Source organism: Polypterus senegalus, chromosome 10, assembly GCF_016835505.1.
Source record: "Polypterus senegalus isolate Bchr_013 chromosome 10, ASM1683550v1, whole genome shotgun sequence".
In the NCBI taxonomy this organism is placed as follows: domain Eukaryota; kingdom Metazoa; phylum Chordata; class Cladistia; order Polypteriformes; family Polypteridae; genus Polypterus; species Polypterus senegalus.
In genome coordinates, this window is record NC_053163.1 from 108,603,617 (window position 1) to 108,628,705 (window position 25,089).

The following is a 25,089-nucleotide window of genomic DNA, read 5'->3' on the forward strand; positions in this document are numbered from 1 at the left end:
TGGGATTATGAAATTAAACTCTGAAAGAGGAGAAAAGCTAGTCTGAGCAGGCTAAACTGTCTCATTGTTCCATTTACAATGTTTTTTCTAAATGTAGCTTCTTTCACTCCATACAATTCCAAAAGAATCTGATAAATTGAACAAAATTACAAAATGTTTTGGAGAAAATCTTTTTGAATAAATAGGATAGCTTGACAGAAAATAAGCCATATTGCAAGGATTGGCATTACATGTACCCCTGAACTGGACAAGCAGTTTGGAAAGTAGAAGGGAGGGATAGGAAAGCTATGATTGGTCTGATGCAACAGAATAGCAATTAGAATTCCAGACATCAATTAATAACTTAGGGAAAGACATGGTGGAACAGTGGACAGTGCTGCTGGCTTTGAATACCGTGACCAGACATTGTCTGTGTGGGGTCTCCACATTATGGGTTTTCTTCCCACATTTAGTCCCAAACTAGCCCGGTAACAAAATCACAGTTAGCTTATGCTTGATTGAATATCTGAAGCTTGTTTTGACCCTGAAGACAACAATAGGGGTAGAAGAACACTTATTCAGTTGTTCTGTTGTAAAGCGGTGGGCCTTCAAGAGATGCATGAATGTCAGTGGACTGGAAGCAGCGATGGTGTTTAACAGAACATTGTGTTGCTTCACAAGCCGATTGAATTATTTTGCTGCAATCGTCTTTCTTCTCAATACAAGTTATGCTCGGTGTGACCTTAAAATTCTTCCCTGCATCGCCTTTAGAAGCTGATAATGACTAAAAGAAATAAGACGGCTCACGGCATGAACATGAAGGTGATGTTTCTAACTGGAGACATGGAGAGTGGATGTCAAATGCCAGGGTAGGTTTTAGCTCTAGCTCACCAATATGCTTTAATGAAAACGTTTGATAACAGAATAGAGAAATAGGTGTCCTGGCTTTACAGCTATAACTACACAATATTAAGCACTGCATATTGAAAAAAAATTAAATAACCAAAGAAACAACTGTTGGCAGTAAAAAAGAAACTTTAAAAAAATCCCTGAGAGAACTTTTGAAAAGGTCTTTGTAATTTTCTATCACAAAGACTCTTTAGGATCTGTAAATTAGAAAGCCTTAAATCAATAGTAAGAGCGCTAGCCAAATAAATCAACTACATAAAACTCAAATAGAAATTGTCATTATGTATTGCTGTAAACACACCTTGAAAATGAGGAGTGCAAATGTCTAGGACGTGTGATATAATAAGCAAGGCGTTAATTTAAAAGCTATTGTCTAAGCTGTGGTGGCCTGCATCTTCCTATCACAACACAGTGAGATCACACTGGGCAGAAGTGCCAGTCCTTCATATTTCCTGCCTCCAGCTTTTACCGTCTCTCTCCTTCTTTCTGCTCCTGCCATAGCCGACTCTTATCCATGCCTATAATGAATGTTGTGAACACGAGCCGTTCAAAGGAGATTGATGGCAGAAGTGGTGGCTGCCCTCTGTTTCTCCACAGGCCAGGCACACCATTTCACACTTCCACCAAGCTGCTTCATCATTCTGCCACAGGAGATAGATGACAAGGCTGCTCCCTGCACGCCAGTTCTTCACAACAGCATCTGACTCCCATGGAGGCAGCTTGCATTCACTGCTTGCAGCTAATCCCAGGCACATCCTCTGTCAAAAAGCCCTCTTGCCAATGGCTGCCTGGGTCCCTGCACTGATGAAAATGTGCATTTCTTATCAGGATGAATGCCAAATGAACCACGATGCAATATGTTTGCAAAAATTCATATAAATCTAAAGACTTTGTATGTTATCAATATCATCAGAAAGCTTTATTGTGATTGTGAGTAAGTAGGAATCGTGAGCAATATAGGCAAAGTGTGAGTGCCACCTGTCTTAAAGTTCTTTGTTGGCAGCAAGCTATTGGAAACGTGAATAATGAGCAACACTTGTTGCTTGCATTTAGAGCTGTAGATTTCTGTCTGTTGTATTAAACAGAAGGGTCCAGCGGCATCTCAAGCACATGCCAGATAGTACAGTTAAATGGGACAACAGGGTCAAACGGTCACATTACATGAGTTATAGGTGAGTGCTGAGCTAGGCAGATGCTACACAAAACTCTTTATTATGTTCCAGAGGCAACCCAGGCCTTGATAGCAGGACATTTATTATGGGGCTGCATAGTGGCAATGCACTGTATGTTGGGCGAACCTGCAAGTAAGAATTTCACTGAACTCAGTACATATGACAATACCGTTACTACCATTACTACTGCTACTGCTCATATTTACACCATTTCATTTTATACAGTAAAGCACCTTAGTGAATATAATTAAAACATGATTCATTGGTCCAGATGTTTAGTAGAATTGTTTGTACATACTATATGTTGTAAGGGGGGTGCCACTGAGCCACAAAATCCCAGACACACCACATTAAACAGTCCCAGGTGTAAAATAAAGGTTTTTTTTATTGCAGAAGATACCTTCTTATACGGACCAATTCCACAGCCTCTCAAGGAACAATCCTCCTTTTCCTCCTCTAGGTGAGCTTTGCCTTCTGCCTCCTAACTTTGACTAACCCGAAAAGGATGGACGGCTCGCTTTTATGTCAGATCCAGAAGCACTTCTGATACCAGGGTGTAGCCCTACACAAGACTTCTGGGTCAGATGGAAGCCTCCTGAAACAGGGAGCCCTTCACCCTGCAGTCCCCTCTGGTGGCACCCACAGACCCTGAACGAGCTGTCCCTCAGGACTACGATTCCTATAAACCCCATGCCGGCAGAGCACTGCTATCTTTTATACAGTAGGAAGAACTGCTCTTGACATCCCAGCTCCACCCTACTGTCCTATAATGGGCATCCCTTTGTATGGGATGTTGATTCAGGCCCATCCTGGCCGGGTTATACCTCCTTAAAAATCTGTCCTTCCATTACGGTATCCTGGGAAAGTTCCAGCACGCCATTCACAATATACATATATATTATTTGGGACCCAGCTGGGATTTTGGCTGTGGACATTTGAAAATGAAAAGGGACATAAAATTATGTTTAAGCTTTATAACAGAACCAGGGACTTAACATGTAATGTAATGTTTTCAGTAACTTGGGCTCAGGCACCACCAGAAAATGCATGCCAAAGCTATCACCGAGAGACTAAAGGGAAACATAATGGCTCGTCAAGCATATATGAAGGACCCCATTGTGTAGTATGTTGCAGGATATATGTTTTATCTGCTCTGTACTTGTAATATTTTTATACTGTATTGAAGATTTGTTCTGTTCTGTGCATTGTATTGACCCCCTTCTTTTAGACACGTCCAACCTACCTGGAAAGGGGTCTCTCTTTGAACTGCCTTTCCTAAGGTTTCTTCTATTTTTCCTTGTCTTCTTAGAGAGTCAAGGCTGGGGGGCTGTCAAGAGGCAGGGCCTGTTAAAGCCATTGCGGCACTTCTTGTGTGATTCTGGGCTATACAAAAATAAATTGTATTGTATTGTATGTGTGTGTGACTGTAATCGTAGAACAGCTGGTGTTAAGTGTGTGGGTGAGAGAAGCTTTGTGGAACTTAATGATGCAATAAAAAAAATGATTTAGCAGAGAGATAATGAGCTTCAAGTTGGCCCTTAGTCATCTGCCATAGCTCTTCACACTTAGGCTCATGAAGGGCACCATCATCTGATTTTTGTATTCACAGATAACACCAGGGACCTGACTGTTAAGATTAAAAGAATGCTTTGAATATTTTTATGTCAATATTAAAATTCAGGAGTGTTCTACAATGATGCGATAAGCACAAACAGTGGCTGAAAAAAGAGAAGCCTAGATTTGACCATTTGGCATAAAATGTCACACATTAATCAAAAAGCCAAGTTTCCCCAGGGGGACAAATAAAGTTTTATCTAATTTGCTTGTGTCATAAGTGACAGACTTTAACACTGACACACTTTGCTTAAGTTGCTGCTTCATGCACCATACTTATATTTCTTTCTTTTCTTCGGGCAGTTTTTAAAAAATATCAGACTTGGCCTGTGCAAATCTATGTGCCCACATGGAAGTAATCTACTATTTATTTACCTTGGCAAATGTTGTTTTGAGGTTTGGTGCCCCCTATTAACATCCCCACAGAACTGCATTCCTGCAACACTTGTTTGGGGTCTGAATTTCCAAATTGTGTTAAACACTGCTTGTAAGTGCTTAAGCTTCATTTTTTGGTCCAGTAGACTTGTCACACATTTTACAGAAAACAAATTTGCACATCTAAAATAAGTGTTTAAACACCACATAGAGGGAAATAAAATTTCAAGTACATGCTTACCATCTGCATGACAGCAGGCGATATAATTTTTTCAGAAAGACACAGGTTGCATATACAGAGCAAGAACTAGACATGCCAAAATACTTCATGGTTTGTATCTGAGAATTGCAGTGAAAACAAAAAAAGAATGGAGTGCGGCCTGGTTTCTGATCGTCACTGGAAAAATAGCAGTAGACTAATCATTCTCATCTTCCTTTGGGATAAAATTAAGCAGTGAGCGTCTTGTGATTTACTTTAAAATTAAGTACCCTTTCACAACACAGCTTTATTGTGCTGCATATGTTAGGATGGGACATGCACATGGGACAGTGAGTGGCAAATGAAAGGGTTGGCTCAAAGTGCAAAATTTACATTTTGGATCAGCCATTAATTGGTTCGATTACAGTATGTGTGGCACTTTTTACTGAACCTGAGTGGATTGATTTCATCATTGAGGTTTTGGGTAAAGTTTTACAACCAGATACTCCTCCCTCTGTAGCCTTATTTGGGATTGGCAACAAGTTGGGTTGCTTTGCCCCCCTGGTGGCTAGATTATGACAGAATGCCATGTCAAGAGATCTGGAGGTACATGAGAGAGAAAGGAGTACCAGAAAAGTATGTGAGGATTGTCCAGTATATGTATGAGAAAGTTGGGACTCGGGTTAAATGCAGTGTTGGGACAATAAGAATGATTCCAGTTAGAGTAGATCTACACCAGGGATATTCTTTATGTCCTGACATCTTTGATTTGGTTAAAGATGCATTGAGTCGTGGGATAAAAAAACAGTCCCCAAGATAACATTGTGTTGTGTAGCACCAGAAAAAGAGAAAGGGGAGAGGAAGCAGGAAGAATGGAGATGGGCTTTGGAAGATAGAGGACTGAAGATAAATAGGAAGAAAAAGAACACAGAATATATGAGGTTTAATGAAGATCAGAATTCAGAAGTTTGTCTGCAGGCAGAGCAAATAAAAATATCTAGGGTCAGTCGTATGCTGAGATGCAAAACGAGATACAGAGATAACTCATAGACTGCAGTTCGGATGGAACAATTGGATGAAGGTATCAGGAGTATAGTGTGATTGAACAATTTATGTGAAGGTTATAGGTAAGGTTTTTAAAACACTGGTAAGACCAGAAATGATGTATGGAGCTGAGACATGAGCAATAAAGGGAGTGCTGGAGAAGAAGTTAGATGTGGCAGAAATGACAATATTGAGATGAATGTGTGGAGTTACAAAAAAGGAAAGAATAAGATATGAGACAATCAGAGGTATAACAAAAGTGGGAGAGATATCCTAAGAAAATAACATGAAAGTAGCTTGAAGTGGTATGGACATGTGATGAGGAGAGACAATGAATATGTGGGCAAAAGAGTGATGGGAATGGAAGTACAGGAGAAGAGAAAGTGAGGACGACAAAGTGGAGGTGAATGGATAAAACAAAAAAAAAAAGACCTGAAGGAAAAGGGTCAGAATGAGGAGGAGGAATGAGCTGTATAGAGAAGGTTGATCAAGCGCATTGACCCCACACTGAAGTGGGAAAGATGAAGAGGAAGAAGACGGTATGTGATATAATGTAAATCTCCTTATTTTATTTGTCTATTAATGACAAATATGTTTTCAGGTAAGGAAGACACAAGGTTCAAGGTAAGGATGCTCTACACACTAATCATGGTGCCACAGATTAGGAAAGTGTTGCATGTTGATTACTGCATGTAACTAAGAATGTCACTGTACTCTGTACATGTGACAATAATGACCTATGAACCTTTATGCCTACTGTGTACTGTTATGAAAATGGGGTAACAAAATGAAAAAGTGACTTTTTATTTCCAGCGCTGATGCATAGTGAATTATACATGAGAATCTCTTGTTAGCATTGCACAATTTTAGCATGTTTTAGGTTTGAATCACATAAAGATTTTACATGGTTAGCCACCAGTGACCTGCTAATCACCTGCCACATACCACCATCTGATTAGGATCCAGTTTTGCCTTAAAGTGTAAACTTTAGGTATCATCCATCCCATAATTAGGAACTGTGATAAAACTACCAGAGTATAAATGTTTCAAAGTATAATGAACATGAATGAGCAGTTACAAGAAAAACATAAAATAATGGTAACCTTAAGGCATAATGAGGCTGTTAAATTAACACAAACTGACATAAAAGATAATTAAAATGAAACATTCCAAGAAATAAACAAGTCAACAAAAACTCTTCAGAGAAAATTGAAAGATGCAATTTCAGAGCAATTAAACAAATTAACAAATTTCTCCTAATCACTTAACCAAAATATTAAGTAGAAGGAACTACTCAAGACAACAGTAAATTAACAAGACTCCTTAACACTTTACTTGGTTTTAAAGAAAATGGTGGTGCTGTGGGTAGCAATTGCTCACAGATCTCACATCTTGGGTTCAAATCCTACAGTTGTTTGTTGTCATTTGCAGTTTGTATGTTTTATCCAGATTATTTTTCCTACTGCATTCCCTAAATCATGAAGGTTAGATTGACTTGTGTTTCCAAACTGGCCCTCTGTGAGTGTGGATGTGAGCATTAGGGATGAACTGTTACTCAGTTTAGGGCTGTTTCCTACTGTCACACATGTACGATTGGGAGACATCGGAAAGGCTTTAAGAATAGTACTACCACGCCAGGCCAGGGGGTGGCGAGCTACACTAACTCTCATTCTCAATCTTCTTTAGACCATCCACAGGAAATCTCACTAAGTTCCAGTGCCATGAATGCTGTCACTTTTGGTATCAAAGACATCACTTCCAGTTTCGGTGCCAGTGATGATGTCACTTCTGGTCCAGAAGATGTCGCTTCCAGTTCAGAAGATGTCACTTCCGGTCCCTGTCCTAATGACGCCACTTCCAGTCCCAGGCTTTAAAGCCGCCATCTTTTCCTATTACACTCAGTTCTGTTTTGCACTCAAACCTGTGAACATCACAATCAATTTCTATCCATTTGCAGCCAAGGCAAGGCAATCTTTTTATGTCTGTGGTCTGCTTTTGTGACAGTACTTTATGCCCTGAGCTGCCAGAATAGGTTCCTTTCTCCTGTGATCCTGAATTAAGCATTTGGATTAAGTAAGTCTGGGAATGTTATATTATGTTACTTAGGGTAATTTTGCTAATAAAGCATAAATGTAGTATTAATGTCAAAATCCTTAATTAAATGTCTTAAACCTTAAGGTCCAGAAAGAACTTTCATTTATTTAGATCCATTACAGGTTGAATACAGCAAATAACCATTTATAGACTGGCATAGATTTGTGAAATGCCGATGGGGAGTGATTTTAAAAGGACTCTTGTTGCATACAATAACACAGACTAAGTTCAGGTTTTCTTAATCTGCTAACATCCTGTTAGGAGGCCTACCATACATTGAAGATTTTAGGTTTTTCTACATATCAGGAACTTTTTCAAAACACAAAGTACCAATTTCTTATGTAAAAAGCCTGTCCTAAAATTAAATGGTGCTTTGTCAAGCAAAGGTTCTACGAGGAAACAAACAACCCATTAAAACAGTGTAAAATAGCATTAAAGAATCAGGATTTTTAAGAGTGTAGAACAGCTAGTAAAGATAAGAGGCCATCGCAGCTCTTACCAAAGCACCTGGAGACCCAAATCACAGCAGCACTGCTCCAATTTCATTTACCCAACTTTACTCACCTTCTGTGTGAATACTGCAAGTTCTCTATGTCAGCTGAAAACAATTACCTTCCACATCCACAAAATATCTGTCCATCTGCTGTATCTTTGCCTACTCCATTACAAAGTCACGTGGACTGCAGTCAGCTCCTACAAAATTATTACAACAATTGACCCTGGATGGATAGGATACAACTGCGGTCCAGTGCAGCCTAAAGATACAAACTGTAAATAAATTGCTGATTTGAGGTGGAATTAGTAAGCATGAGCACGGATACGTGTGTGCGTATGTGTGCCATATGATAGACTGGTCTCCGATCCTCACTGGTTCCTAACCTGTGACAAATGCTAAGCTGCTCGCCAGATTCAGATGATGGATGGAAACCTTGATTTATATCGGCACTATAAAAAAGCGGCTTCATGCACACATCAAATGGAAATCATCTTGAGAAAAGCATCAGCCACATTCAAAAATGAATTCCATTTTGTCATACTTTTCAAGTTATTCTGTAGAAAACAATGGTGTTGTATGTACATAAATTTATTATGTAATAAAACAGCTTACATGGGGACAAGAATAGTTTTAATTTTTCTACAGTATTTAGTTACCCCCGCCTTGTCTTATTTTTAGTTGTAGTGTTATCCTAACAAAATGAACAAGTGACTTTTCTCACAGCCTGAAGGAGTATAGTTGCATTACAGAAATACTCTTTGAAACATTCAGTGTTAAATCACCCATACACCCCCCTGTCAGGAGAACATTTCTTTTACTTCAGAGATTTAAACATCTGCTTCCTCTGAATTCCTGTAAACGTTGCATGGATTTCTTCCATCTCATCACTCCTATATTACAGTCAGTACACAAAACAGCTGCATCTTATCTCCTAACTTTTCTTTTGTGCACAACCACTCTCAGGATGCATGGAAACAAGTAAGCCTATTGTTATAAAGTCACAATTATCAATACCAATACTCATTTAAAACTCCACATGACAATAGCACATCAATGTTATACCCAGTGTCACACATGTGTCTTTGTAGATCACCCTCCTGACTCATGAGAGGGGGCGCTGTTGCTAACACTACCATCTCCTTCTCTTCGACCAGCCAGGAGAAGACATCCAGTGAGGTCAATTGACTCAGCCCCTTCTGGTTGGAGGAGTACAAAAGCGAGACACCTATGGGGGTGACGTCTCATTCTAGACCCCTACTTGTGAGAGAAGGAGCTCCAAATCAGTCCTGATCTGATAAAGATTCCTTGCCATTTAAGTTCTGTTATTGCAGTATCATGCTCTGTTTTTGTTTGTTTCAACAGTTATTATAAAACGGGATCACACAGTCGGTGCCCCAACATTTCTCTAGTCCAGTTGTCATAACTCCTGTGGTCACACCAGATACCAAGTTTTGCACTGGTACTCTTACGTTAAAGTCCGCTCCACAAACGTTTGTAACATCAACACGCCAAAGACAAGAAAGTTTGATCCAAAAAAATACACACTTTCAAGCAGTGCACTCTTAGTTTCATATTTCACATGGACTTTAGTAATAATCTGCATGTAGTGATGGCACTCTGTCCAGGATTTAGCTGGCATTTGCTTGAGTTATTCCCTATTCTGCTGCACAGGATGCTGTGGCATAAAAGACTGTAACTGTCCAGGCCCAGGGCATAGAGGAGCAAACAAGGCTGAAATTCAAGTTTGACAGGCAAATCTATAATTTTACAGTCACCTCCAAATTGCCAAGAAGCACACTTTACCTGCCATGTGGCTCTCTGGATCAGTGTTGATTTAGGAGACAGGATACCGGTGAGGGTGCAGTGAAAACAACTGATGGAAATGTCAAAAGGTGGATTCAGATGAATGAATCTAATAGCAGCGGTCAAAGAGCACCGGCATTGTCAGTAAACTCAATATCAGAAGGCAGGCACACAGGTTTGTAGGAGTAAACAAGCATGTAGTGTCAAAAAGCAAGGAGGTAGTCATGAATGCAAACACAGAAGAATCATAAAGAATGGTAGGGCAAAGATACAGGAACACAAATTGGAGGCCGAAACCAGAAACACCATGAAGGAAATTCAGAAAGGCCTCAATGAAACTCAATGAAAGAGCTGTAATGCCTGGGTTGCCTGCAGAGTTGGCATCATCTTGAATCTGGGTTATCGATAGTCATGTGTGACAGTTGTGGGTTGACCCCACTCTCCCAAAACCATAATGGAAACCTCATGAACCAACATCTGTTGATAGTCATAAATGAGTATTGGGCCATGGCAAGTGAGGACACACACCAAGTGCAATGGAAGGGGGTAAAAGTGCAAGTGCATTTATTCCATGAATATTTTTAAAAGACACTAAAAAAGAAAAACAATGCATCTTCCCATAATAAGTAAATAATCCAATAAATAATTTCCACATTCAAGATGAAGTTCAAAAAAGACATTGCAATAAAGAAGTTAAAAAAGAAGGTAAAACAAAGTCAGGATTTACTTCTTTAAATCCCCATGCTACATCTCTCTCTTCTGCAACCATCCTTTTGCCTATCCCCGTCCTGCCTCTCTTGCCCTGCTTTATCTCAATCCTCTCCTTTCTCTTTTCTTCTCTCCTTTAGCCTAACACATCTTTGTTTAGTGTCTCACCAACTCACCCTTCCAGGTCTTGCAGTCAGCAGAGATTTCAACAATTGTGGTCCCTTCCAAGCACGGCTTAGCCATGACTGCCCCCTTCAGTGTGTCTGCCGTGACTCCCTAAGCTGCTTTCTCCCATCTTCCTCACACAAAAAATTGGACGCTGCCAGATGCCTAGTGAGACCTTTGATCGTACCCCACTACCCCTTAACTATTCAGCAGGGAACTGCTCCGTCATAAGAACGTTGATCAATCACTCTTCCGTGAAGCACTTGACCACTTTGCCTCCACTCCTCCGTACGGGCTGACCAAGTAATGCCTTCACTTGCTCTGTCAGGCTTTCTCTATTTGCCCTCTGGTTCTTTCAGTTCTCTTCGTTCCTTTGCCTCCTTCTCTCATCTGACTCCCCCTTATATACCACAATGGGTTCAGTGACTCTAACACAGACCACCCAGTGAAGCAATCAAGATGGACAACACCCTCACTTGCAGGTGTACCCAGCTTGATTACTCCACTAACTCCACAGTGCCACATGAGCCTGCACACCCATGGAGGTCGAGCTGGCCACTTATTTATTTATTAATCTAAATGGCCACTTGCTGCTTAGCTGTGGATATATTATATCACATCATGACTGGGATGACTATTGAAACAGGGCACGTAAACAACATGAGTGATGCAAACCAAAATGCATTGCGCAGTTTATTCATCAACAATCAGGCAGTGTCCAAAAAAATAGTGCAATGCAAGGTTATAAATAAATTAATCCATAAAAACCAGAGCTCTTCAGTGGGAGTTAAAATCAGTCAGTGAACAAAGAAATCAGTACATCCAAACCTGGGTTAAAATCAAGTATAAAATCTTTGAGATAAAATCAGGGTCCCTTATACCCTTGTGAGCCTCTGTGCTTCTTTTCTTCCTGTCTTCACTCTGCTTACCCACTGGGTCTGAGCCGCAGGGCTGAGACACCAGCATGTGCAGTCAACCATTAAAATGTTTTTCATCCCAGCCACCTCAGTCAAACACTTACTGGGACACCCAAAGCCTGGCTCAGTCATCCCACCACCTTCTATTAGGGTCTGTAGCACAACCCTCAAAGCCCTTCCCAGGAGACTCTGCAGGAGCAACCTTTGCCAGAAGTGCTGTTACTCTTGCTATTCATTTGCCACGCTTCTCCTCCAGTACACCTGCTCCCAATCCTACTCCTCTTTTCTCAAACCCATTTCTTCCTGAATTTTCATTAACCTAAGTGTTTCTCTCAATCCTTTCCCTTTTCCTTCCTCCTTTCTGTCCTACTCAAGCTTTGCTTAACAACTCATGGTGTGTCCATGAGGAAAGTGGCTAAACTAACTGTATTTGCACATGAATGCATAATCAAGTAATTTTCCCAATTGTGATATGCTAAGTAGAAGAAGTTAGTTCATCTATTTGGTGAATCTACTAATTCCAGTTGGGTGTTTTTCAGGACACCAGAATCTATCCTGGCAGCATAGGATGCATGGCAGGATCCATCTGTAAAAGGGACGGTGATTCTTCTAGAGGCAGCCTTCTGCTGTTATGCACCTAAAATCTGGAATAGCTTGCCAATAGAAATTTGTCAGGATAATACAGTGGAGCACTTTAAAACACTGCTGAAAACACATTACTTTAACATGACTTTCTCATAACTTCATCTGTTCATAGTTTAATTCTGATGCTCTGTATATTCAATTCATTCTCATTATTATTCATGGTGGCTCCAAAATCTGTACTAACCCCTACTCTCTCTTCTGTTCTTTTTCCGTTTTTTTTGTGGTGGCGATCTGCGTCACCACCACCTCATCAAAGCACCGTGATGTCCTTACATTGATGAATTAAAGGCCAGAAATCCACATGACCATCATCATCAAATTCTCCAATGAGAACCCTGAATACAATGAGGACTGATTGAGGTCATTTATGTTAGAAAGAATGCCTAGAGGGGCCTGGTGGTCTCATGGCCTGGAACTCCTGCAGATTTTGTTTTTTTCTCCAGCCGTCTGGTGTTTTTTTTTTTTTTTTGTCCTCCCTGGCCATTGGACCTCACTTTTATTCTGTGTTAATTAGTATTCCTTAATTATAATTATTTATTTTTTCTCTTTCTTCATCATGTAAAGCACTTTGAGCTACATTGTTTGTATGAAAATGTGCTATATAAATAAATATTGTTGTTGTTGTTCTAAGGATACACTCACACAAGCACCTACCCACACATAACCAGACCCTCATACTGGAACAAATTACAGTCGTCACTTAACGCGGCATACAGTAAATTATGTTTTGAATGTGGAAAGAAAACAAAAGACCGAAAGAAAAGTCTGTGTGAACATGGGAAATTAGCGCAAATGTCACACAAGCAATGACTGGGCCAAGAAGTCAGTTCTGGACCTTGAGATGTGCGGCAGCCACACTAACCACTTCTACAGTGTTTTACCTTGAAGTATACACTTCTCTTAAAAACGTTACAATAAAGCCGTGGAACTCAAATGAAAAATTCACATATATAACAACTCACCTCCAAGGCAAACACAGACATCCTCAGAGCTGTGCAAACATAAAGGGAAGGTTTAAAGCATACATTTTTGGATTATTTGTTAAAGTCCAATGCATAGGCATGTTTTTTATTGGGGGTGCTATATAAAAACATCAGTTAGGTTAGATATATGCCTGCTTTTACAGCCTTTGGGCATGACCAACATGACCTCTGACCCTAGCAAAAGTAAATATAATATATTGCTTAGTCCACTTCATTATGAGGAGGCTAGTCAGAGAACCTTGGATGCCAGGATTCTCCAGCTCTTTATACTGGAGTTAGTTCACTTTATAATATCTTCAAAATACCTCACAATAAAGAGGTCAGAAGAGCGGTCAGAGGCAGTTGATAAGCAGAACTCCTGCTTTATAATGTATGCAGGTCTATGTGTCCCATGCAATCTGAAGAGATCATATAATAAAAAAGTATATAGTATATAATATTAGATCGGTGACATTGAGCACATGCTTATACTCACACACTCTCTTCAAAATATACACAAGCCAGCAAAGGTATGGAAACAGCTGTAAAAGTGATGGTTGTAAACCATCCAAGGAATTACAGGTAAAATCACACTGAGACCTACTCTCGCTAACACACCCACATGTCTTCAAATGAACTGCTGCTGCGTTTTTGTGTCGCTGAATCTGTCAAGTGGGGGCAGTGTGGCTCGTTATCGGCAGGCTCCACGGCGGCACACTGTGTGTTCAGTGTGCTGCTCAGCCTTGTTAGAAGAGCACTTTTTCCGAGATTACAATTCATCTACTAATTAGAACATTTGTATTTGCATTTTAGTACAAAAATCGGATGCGGAGGAGAGTCTGGAGCAAACAAAAGAGAAGGCACTAGAGATAATAAGGCAATTTATCTGGTGCCATTTTTACTAAGGTCATCATGCATCATCATATATTGTATTGCTGTCAAAACATTTCAGCCCAATCATTTATCTTTTTCTCAGCTCACTGCTGGGCTCCTCTCAGTTGTATTAAAATGGTAATTGTTGTATTTGTCCTGTTTATATTTTAAGGAGACACATCTGACATTCGAGCTAAGCCTAATAATGAGACAAACCACTTGGCTGCCCTGAACGACCCCCTCATATTAAGATCAATGTAAGGTCACTTCAGCCACATCTATACACTGGACAGCAAAGCGGCACTTTGAGAGATGCCTGCCCTGCTGCTGTCCTGAAATGCCTTTTCCTAGTAACCTTGATTAACAGTCTCAAGGAAATGTATCAGCCGCCTGAGCTCGATGCACTGAGGAATATTTTAGTGAAGTGCCGGACAAATTGGGGGGTCAGGGTCTCAGTCTAGTGTTGCATTCAAAGCTTAGAATTCAGAGTGCTAGTGTAGTTAAGGTTGAAAGAAAAGGAAAGCTGGGTTGAGTTCATTAGTGCATGGACCTGCCTGACCTCCATATATACTAAAACAGCACAGCGAAAATTGTAATTATACCTCATGGGGCCTTGCCAATGCCAGTACATTACAACAGCAAGTTACGCTTTAATACACACATAAGAGGAAACAAGTCAAATTTTCAATCTTTACCTTAAAAGAAATATTTGGAAACCGTCTGCTTAAATTATTCACCTCTGGTGTCAATCATCACTACTGCCAGCTTGATAAAGTAGACTAGTGCCTCTTCTGACAATGACACAGCACTGTGCAAAACCCCAGCAGCACTCTTAATTGATTCCCCTCTTGATTTAGCAAATAATGCAAAACTGCCATGTATCATAATCAGTCCAGAGCCACTGATTGTGAGATTGGAGGTGTCGGGCAGGGACAACTTTATGGAGAAACACTCTAAGGAGCAGCCCAGACTGCCTGCTCAGCCCCTGGGTTGTGATGCAGCGGTAAAATGGATAGTCTTGCTGCTGCCCAGCTTTTGAATTTTGCCTTTCCCAAGGTTTCTTCCATTTTTCCCTACAAGGTTTTTTTTGGGAGTTTTTCCTTGTCTTCTCAGAGAGTCAAGGCTGGGGGGCTGTCAAGAGGCAAGGCCTGTTAAAGCCCATTGCGGCACTTCCTGTGTGATTTTGGGCTATACAAAAATAAACTGTATTGTATTGTATTATTGTATTGTACTCACATTTCTGGCTGGGCTTCATTCACTATGAAATTAGTTCACCTTGTGCTCATGTTGCTTCCTCCCACTATCCAAAGACTTCTGTTTTGGTGCCTGGGTGGCTCTTAAATCATTTGAATGTCATGGTGTAAGTATATGTTCCCCAGGGTAAACTAGCATTCCCTATCAGAAATGGCTCCTAAGTGGATATACAGGTATACTGGCTCCATTAAATTATTCCATTCAAAGCAGGGTTAGAAAAATGTTTGGCATCTTCTTAATATGTTTCAAATAATCAAAAGATAAAACATTTTGCCTTTTGTCTATATTAAATCAATTATTCTGCCTATTTGATGTTTTCTCTTACTGCCTGTTTAGCCCCTACATTTATGCTAAGGTCTAACATAATACTGTAAAACTTAAGTAGCTAGATAGATAGATAGATAGATAGATAGATAGATAGATAGATAGATAGATAGATAGTGTGCCTTGCAAAGGTATTCCTCCTCCTCTGTGTTTGTCCTGTTTTGTTACCATACAACCTGGAATTAAAATGAATTTCAGAATGGCTAGCATCATTTGATTTAAACAACATGCCTACCACTGTGCAAAATATTTTTTTTATTGTGACACAAACAATAATTAAGACCAAAACACAGAAATCATGAGTATGCATAGGTATTGACCAATCCCCACCCCCAAATTCAATACTTTGCAAAGCCACCATTTGCTGGCATTCCAGCTGCAAGTCTCTTGGGGAGCATCTCTATTATCTTAGCACATCTAGTCACTGGGGTTTTGACCCATTCCTCAAGATGAAACTGCTCCAACTCCTTCAAGTTAGATGGGTTCCATTGGTGTACAGCAAACTTCAAGCTCTGCCGCAGACTTGCCATTGGATCGAGGTCTGGGCTTTAACTAGGTCATTCCAAGACATTTAAATGTCTCATATTAAAACACTCCAGTGTAGCTTTAGCAGCATGTTTAGGGTCATTGTCCTGCTAGAATGTGAACCTTCATCCCAGGCTCAAGTCTCTGTCAGTCTGAAACAGATTTTCCTCAAGAGTTGCCCTATACTTAGCAACATCCATCTTTCCTTCAATTCCGATCAGTTTTCCTGTCCCTGCTGATGAAAAACATCCCCCAAGCAGGATACTGCCACCACGAAGCTTCACTGTGGGAATGGTGTTCTCGAGGGTGATGTGTGTTGGGTTGGCACCACACATAGTATTTCCCACAATGGCCAAAAAGTTCCATTTTAGTCTCCATCCCTGTGTTTGGGGAGTCTGCCACTTGCTGTTGGGCAAACTCCAAATATCTATTTTTTTATTTAAACAATGGCTTTTTTCTGCCACTCTTCCATAAAGCTCCATTCTGTCCTATGGACAGATACTTCCATCTCCACTGTGGATCTCTGCAGCTCCTTCAGTGTTATCCTTGGTCTCATTGTTGCGTCTCTGATTAATGCCCTCCTTATCCGGTCTGTGAGTTTGGTGGGCGGCCTCTTCTCAGGTTTGTAGTGGTGCTATATTCTTTCCTTTTTGTTATAATGGATTTAATGGTCCTCTGTGGTATATTCAAAGTTTGGAATTATTTTTTTATAACCCATCCCTGATTTATACTTCTCCACAACTTTGTCTTTGACCTATCTGGAGTGCTCCTTGGTCTTCATGTTGCTTGCTTGGTGTTGTTACAGAGTCAGGGGCCTTTCAGAACAGATCTAGTGATACAGAGATCATGTGACACTTTGATTGCACACAAGTGGACCCCAATCAACTAATTATGTGACATCTGAAGTTAATTCATTGGACCAGACCTTATTTAGGGGTAGATTAATTTAGGGGTAGATTTAATTTAAGATCGTAATGCAAAAAAACAGGACAAACCCCAAGGAGGATGAAATCTTTTGCAAGACTCTGTAGATAGACAGATAGAATGGTAGAGCAGTAGTTAGTACTAGTGCCTTACAACGGCAGAGCCGTGGGTTCAAATCCTGTCAATGTGGACTTTTCATGATTTTGCAGTGTCTGTGTGAGGTGTAGCGGGTCCACAGCTCATGTCGAAAAGGCCCCTTTTTAAATAAATAATCACCGCACTTGTGGCTTAGTGAGGGGGCATGGTAAATGTGGCGGATCAGTTCCCGGGGTGATTCGTGATGTGGACGATTCTTGCTTAAGTGCATAGGTGAGGAGTCGTCCGTATCCGTAATTGGTCCCGGGAGTTGCTGATTGCCATAGCTGATCCACGTCCCCGTGATAAATAGAAACGCGAGGCAGCTAGCAGGGAGAATAAAGGAAAAAGAAGAAAAAATGGACGGAGATTATGAGTGAGGAAGGCAGGAAGCAGCAAGGAGAGAAAGCCGGTGTGTACAGGAGAGAAGGAGAGTGAGCAAGCGTAGGCTCGTGCTGTATGCAGGCAGCTGGGAAAGGTGAGCCCGAGTGGGGTGTTTGGCCGGCACCCGCGGCCCGACGGTAGTGGTCGCTCCTGTGAACGCTTGTTAGGAGCAGGAGTCACCGGGAAACGGTTGGCTCACCACAGCGAAGGCAGCGGGAATCAGAGATTTGGAATGGAATCCCCAGCATGAGCGTCCTGGCCGTAGGGGGAAGCCAAATCTTGGTCTAGGTGAGCAGAACCGGAGCCAGGAATTGGAAGGCCATCAGACCAGTAGAGCGAAGAAGGTCAGCTGCAGGTAGGGTGACTCCCCTGGTGCATAGCCTGGACGGGAGAAGTAGAGGAGTCACCAGTAGAAAGGCACCGGGTTGATTTTTAAAGAGACTGTTTCCAGCCATTGTTTTAACTTTGTGGTTTTAAAGGTTTTTTTTTTCTATTGGATTTTAACCTCCACTTTTCACCTCTGTTTTATGGATTATTTATTTGAAGGTTTTGTTGCACTGCACTATTTATTTGGACACTGTTTGTTGCTGTTTTAATAAAAGCACTTTTGCATTTTTTGCACCATCCCCTTACTATGTTGTGCCTCACTGCCTAGCTCACCGGTGACATTACCGACGGTGTCGGGTTCAGGGCTCCCGGAAGGAAGATGGGAGCATGGAGCGAACTCGCATTGTCATACTGTGTGAGATTCCAGTTTTCTTTCACATCCCAAAGTTATGCAGTTTATGCTCTAAACACTGTAGGCCTGGTGTGAGTGAAAGCAAATGTGCCCAACAATCCAGGGCCTCCCAGGATAGGCTTCAGCCTCCTGCTAGTCCAGATTTGGAAAACAAAATCATTAAAAAAAGAATGCAATAAACTTGGATGCCATATACTGTAAAAACAGAATTTAAAAGACACCTGAAAATGATTGAGCACAGCCTAGAGGTAAAAATCAATGGCTATAATGCCGTCATTAATTGTTCATGTCATGCTAATTACTATGTTCTGGGTTGTGTTTGGTATTTTCCAAGACATTTGGATAGCTACTCTACATTAAAGTGCTAGAGGCAGAGCTCCTGAATTTCAGACCTCTGAAGATCAGTATCTTTGACATAACATGGTGATGATGTAACGTTTTTGGGCTGCAGGGTATACAAACCATCAAGCAGAGGTGCACCATGGGCCATGTAATGCAGACTAAGCTCGTCAAAGCAAAACCAAAGAGGGATAAAAAGTCTTCCTGGCAAATTTGAGAACCACTGGCATCAAACACTACAGCTTATCTTTACATTGTAACTCTCTGAAATAGGCCTGCCAGCAGCTTCTTTAGCCTGCTATGCGCCATCCGATATGACTTTCAAACAACTGGCCACTTTCCGAGGTTTAAAAACAAAACTCCCTTCAGCCTTACATGTGCTTCAAAGGTCTAATGACACAGGATTCAGACAACACACTTTATAATATAATTCTACAAAGAAACACAGTAAAACAGAACCCTCTCTTATTTTTATATGAAATCTTTTTAATAAAAGCAGGATTTGTAAACTAATGCTTTAGTGATCTTCTACAAAAATCCAAACCTTTCATGCAAAATCATTGCTTCTCTTGCTAGTTCCACGTAGTCACAGAGCAGCAGACACAATACATTAAAAGGAATCTCTGTAACCAAAGACAAATGTATTACATAATTAACAGTGTGGCACATTGGCAGAGTGGTTACTGCTGCCATCTCGAGATCGAGCAAATGTCCGTATGGATTCTGCATGTTCTACTAGTGTCTGTGTGGGTTTTCATTTTGTGTCTATTCCCTTAACCCAAAGTGGTGGTATGAAGTTAATTACCACAGTGAACCAATGTCTTGCCTAGTTCGAATACCACTGGAAGAAGATCCATTCCCCCGAGTTGAACTGAGTGGGTCTGACAATTTAATGTTATGTAAATGATAAGCAAAAAACAACATAACTACCAAAGAGTCACCAAGCCTAAAGCTGATTGTCCTGCTGTGATGGTGCTTCAAAAATCTTACCGTTGTTCCTGAAGTAGTCACACTGCATTATCAGACTGTTTATTTCCTGTCTACTAATGTCATTCATCAGACGGAACAGCAGCAATAAAACAGTAACCAGCTTGACAAAACAGACTAAAAAATTTAAGTGGACTTAAAGTTCTGTCCAGGGTTACTTCCTCCACAGTGCTGCTAGTATACACTATACCTCAGCACCCTGCTACAGCAAGTGAATTGGAGTTTGAGGAAAGTTAAAGTGAAGCGAATGTTATATTTCTAAGCTCATTAGAATGTTACAGCATCACAGGGAGTTGGACTCCATCTGTGCAGCATTGGGCAGAATGTACTAATCACTCTGGATAGGACGTCAGTTAATTTCAGGGGATGCTCACTCATAACAAACCAGTTAACACAACAGAAAACCTTCTTAAAGGTTTGGCTTTTGGTCTATGCAAACTGCAATTTATTAAACTTAGGCAAGCGTGTAAGCTCTGCTACTTCTGCTCAAATGGAATTTGACATTACATCATGTATTCATTTATAGGTGGAAGAAATGTAAAGGATGTTGGACAGAATACCTAATAAACCCGCCTAGATGACAACCCATAGTACATTTTATTAAACTACATTGAATGGAATGTGGACATAGGCTAGGAAGGCTAGTGATTCTTAAGAAGATGGTAATGGAGAGGTGGGAACCAGACAGCAATATGTCAAGTGTACTTCTGATAAGAGATTGCTGTATAGACAAAAGGGGAATGTGTTTTGCTTTCTGTGCTATATTGTCAACACTGTGCTATCGAAATAAATGTTACTGTTGTATTTACAGTGAATTTAGGGGTACTCAGACCCCTTTACTTTCTACACACTATTGTGTTATACATTTCATTTTATAAGAATAAATTTGCCATTTTCCCTATCAATCTACACTCATTAACCTCTAATGACAAAATAAAAATATGTCTTCAGAAAGGTTTGTAAATTTATTAAAAACCAAAAACTGAAATGCCTCATTCATGTAAGTATTCACACTCTTAATTCAGCACTTTAGCAGGAATTACAGCTTCAGGTCTTCTTGGGTAAGTCGCTACATGCTTTGAACGCCTGAATTTACACAGTTTATGCCGTTCTTTCCAGCAGATCCTCTCAGGCTCCACTAGATTGGATGGGAAGCATCTGTTAACCACCATTTTTGGGACTCTTCAGAGATGTTCTAGGGTTTAAGTCTTTGAGGGCTGAATATTTTTTCCAAGAAACAGTTTTCTGAAAAGCAATGGTTTCACACAGAAGTCAAAATAAAACATCTGTTGCTGCATGCTGTGGCTGCCAATTTGCCAAGAATGTGTGACAGTGCATTACAATCTGGTTTCTTCCACTTATCATTGTAAGTAGCAGTCCTCCCAGGCGAACATTGCCTTAGGAGTGTCAGCTACATGAACCTGTGTAGCACCACAATTAGCTGGGGACTAATCAGCTGAAGCTGGAACCTCACATTCGCTTTCGATCACTTGTATCAAAATCGGAGTCTAACAAATCATAGTCCAATTCAAAGATAATAGGCAAAAACGTCATCCACAGAGTATTTTGCTTTATGCATTCACTTGGATCTCTCACCAGATGTCAGTGCCATTTTTGCCATTGTCTGCGCCTTGTTACTCATACAGGAAATCTCAGTCAAAACCAATAAAGCTAACTTTCCTTCTAGCAACGACAGACCAACTATAACATAACAGTTGGTTTTGTCACAGTTTGCAGATGATTACCATCGTCAACTCCTCCTTTTGATAAAAGTTGACATCAGCCTTGAAAGAGTTAAGCTCGGGCTTGGGCTGGGTCACTCAAGAATAGTCAGAGACCTGTCCCAAAGGCACTTCACATGTCTTGGCTGTATGTCTCAGATCACTGCAGTGTTGAAAAGTAAACTGTTTCCCAAGTCTGAGGTCACATGAACTTTGGAGCCGGGTTTCTTCAAAGACTTCTCTGTATTTGCCTATATTCATTCTTCCCTCAATTCTGAGAAATCTCCTTGTCCCTGATTTTGAGAAGCACCTTAATAGCATGATGCTGCCACCACCATTCTTCAGTGTGGAGATGATAAAAGGCAGGTGGTAAGCAGTGCCTGGTCTTTACCAGACATAGTGCTTGGAGTTCACGCCCAAAGAGTTCAGTGTTTGTCTCCTCTGACCACAGAATCTTTTTCCTCATGCTCTCATAGAGTCCATTAAGTGCCATTTTACAAAATTCCAAGCAGGAGTTAGCCAATATACTTTACATACCTAACTGATGGAGGGCTACTCAGATGGTTATGCTTCTGACAGGTTCTCCCAACTCAGCAAAAGGCTTTCAAAGCTCTCTTAGACCATTAGGATCTTGGTCACCTCCCTGACCAACACCCATCTTACCTGGTTGATTGGTTTAGCTGGATGACCAACTCAAGAATGAATTTTGGTGGTTCCAAACATCTTTTGTTTCACATTTACTGAGGCCACTGTGCTCCTGGAAACACTCAACACTTTAGAAATGGTCTTATACCATTTCAATGATCTGTGTCTCATCACATAAAGTTTGTTGGACTTTAGGGCTTTGTTTGCATCTTGACATGCAGTGTGAATTGTAGCACCTTATATACACAAGTGTGGGCCCTTCTAAATGATGTCCAATCAAATCAGTTTGTCACAGGTGGGCTCCAATCAGATTCTAGACACATCTCAAGGAGAATCAAAACAAAAGGGGCTGAATACTTTAATGAATGAGAGATCATAGTATTTGATTTGTAATGCATTTGCTAACTTTTCTGAAAACATGTTTTCATTTTGTCATTATGGGGTACGGAGTGTAGATTGATGAGAAAAAACATTCATCCATTATCCAACCTGCTATATCCTAACTACAGGGTCATGGGGGTCTGCTGGAGCCAATCCCAGCCAACACAGGGTGCAAGGCAGGAAACAAACTCTGGGCAGGGTGCCAGCCCACCACAGGGCACACAGACACACACCCACACACCAAACACACACTAGGGACAATTTAGAATCTCCAATGCACCTAACCTGCATGTCTTTGGACTGTGGGAGGAAACCGGAGTACCCGGAGGAAACCCACACAGGCACGGGGAGAACATGCAAACTCCACACAGGGAGGACATACATTGTTGTAGGTCATATTAAAGTATTATATAATAAGTCTATTTATATTTTTTTCCCCCAATGACATCACCTATATCTAAAGCTACTGTTTTAAACCAATATTAATTTCAAACGAAATCTACAGCAAAACAAGGTGCACAGGAAGTGAAGGGGTACTGAACACTTTCTAAATCCACTGTAGATTCTGCTACTTTTTCAGATAAGCCTGAGGTGATGCTTTGAAACAAATCTGTGTGCCTAACACACACTAAACAGATATGACACTTGTTATTGTATCCCAATTGCAATTATAGTTGAGGATGGCTGCAAAGTATGAATTACCCTATTTTATCAGTGAAACAATGGATAAAACAGGAGCCAGCACATCATAAACAAACACTTAAGTGCCACATTAGGTGTCTGAGTGGGGAAGAACTCCATATGATTTGATTTTTATCACAACTGAAAGTATTTTTGAATCAGAGTCTATAAACCGTTAATTGTTTATTTAAAGCTCTGCAGAGCTCTTAAAATGCTGTTCAATAATAAATTCTTTCATAAAATTCTATTCTCAGTACCTTTTTAGAGACCCTTTAAATTGCTTTTGAAACACAAAAAATTCCCTAAAAAATCATGAAAACGTGAAATACATAATAACACAAATCACATACATTTAAACTGAAATAATTTTCTTTCTTTTGCGAATGTAAAAGAATTCAATGATCATCGAAGAGTTGCCTAAAGGAGAAGTGCCCAGGGGGCAGACGAAAGCCCACATTGGGCCTAAGAATAAAAGAGGAGATAGAAACTCAGGCTCAAAAGCGCAGAGCATCTCAACATGGGCCTGGAAGGTGCTGCCAGGTGACAGTGAGCTAAACCCCACAGTGTAGCCGACTCACCTCTTGGGTTGTTTAGAGACGCCTCTGAGGCCTTCCCATTATCTCCACAGTGACTCTGATCAAAGGGAAGGCACTGCTCTCCAGTACCAGCCACAAGCTCAAAGTTCTTGGCAGGGTCCTTGGGTTCAGTAAGAGACTTGACTTTGTACACCTTTCTGCTGCTTGTATCTGACACATACAGGACATTGTTCACCGGGTCCATGGCCAGATAATATTTGTGTGCAGGGCTGGTACTAGGAGAGATAAAAAGTGTCAAACATTAGTCAGTTCATCATTAGCAGATAATCAGTTCTTTATTTAATGCCTCTCACAGCAAGTGCTATTATAGAATTCTAAGTGCAAAGGTTAAAGAATGAAAGGAAGATAATACAAGTTCTTTTAATTACTTGATTATTTAGTGTGTCTTGGTCCAGAGCAAAATGAAGCCATTCCAAATGATACCTTCAAATTAATACCCTAAGCAACCAGTGAGGCCTCGCAGCCTGAACAAATGCTGAGGACAGTCATGTCAACAGCTAAGAAAGTGGATAGTTGCTTCTGAAAACAAACTGTCAACATTAAACATTCCCAGACAACACTTGATTTGAACAGCAGCTTACCTGGCAGGGATAATGTAATTGAGAAAGCAGCAGTGAGAGATGAACTGGGGTCCAGGCCTGCTCATTAGTACACATCACTGTTACAACAACTAATGAGCATGACAAAATCAAAAAGAAATCATGCTACTGAGACACAACGATCATCTCACAAAGCAATGAGCGAAATGATACAAAATGGTTCTGCTTGTAAACATCTAAGCAATTTTGACCATCAAAAGAAAAGCTTTTTACATTAATACTATGAAACTGCGGCACTTTAGCGAAGGAGCAGTTAACGTGATAACTTTTGACACAGGAGGAGCTGCTAAAATAATAATATCTGACAAAAAAAAGGATCTACTAATGACCACATCTGGCATCAGAGAAGCTGCTGAAATGATTATAGCTGGCACAAGAGGAATCACTGACATGATGACATTCAGCACAAACATCTAGTAATAATGCATCTAGCAAATCGGAGCACTACAAATCTGACAAAAGATTAATCTTGAAAACAATGCCTTCTGGCATATAAAGACCTGCTAACAATGTTACATCTGCTGGAAGTAACCCTGTTAACCTGATTACATCTGTCACCAGAGGATCTGCTAAAAAAATCACACTTGATGTAGAACGATCCACTAATATTATCAAATCCAACTAACAACTAGAAAGCAACCACTAATAAAATGGCATACAACTTTTGAAGAACTGTGAACAGGACTACATATGACAGAAGGGAAGCCAAGCAAGTTCAGCTCAACTAATGCATGATTGATGCTCATATGATCACACCTTGAGCTCCTCAAAAGATCCAATATAGGAAGACAGGACAACATAACTACTGTATATCAGGTGTAAGAAGAACTGCTAACATAATTATATCTAAAAACTGGGCAACCTTAAACATAATTTCTTGTAAACTAGGATCCAGCACAA

General features: G+C 40.5%; 1 protein-coding gene across 2 annotated transcripts in view; it reads right to left on the reverse strand.

The window, feature by feature from the left end:
• Positions 1-25,089, reverse strand: part of tenm1 (teneurin transmembrane protein 1) — an 844,835-nt gene that overhangs the window by 69,825 nt on the left and 749,921 nt on the right. For both annotated transcript variants that reach the window (XM_039766316.1, XM_039766314.1), the window contains one exon: positions 23,573-23,805. In XM_039766316.1, coding sequence (XP_039622250.1) covers positions 23,573-23,805 — 233 coding nt within the window. The remainder of the gene's footprint in view (positions 1-23,572; positions 23,806-25,089) is intronic.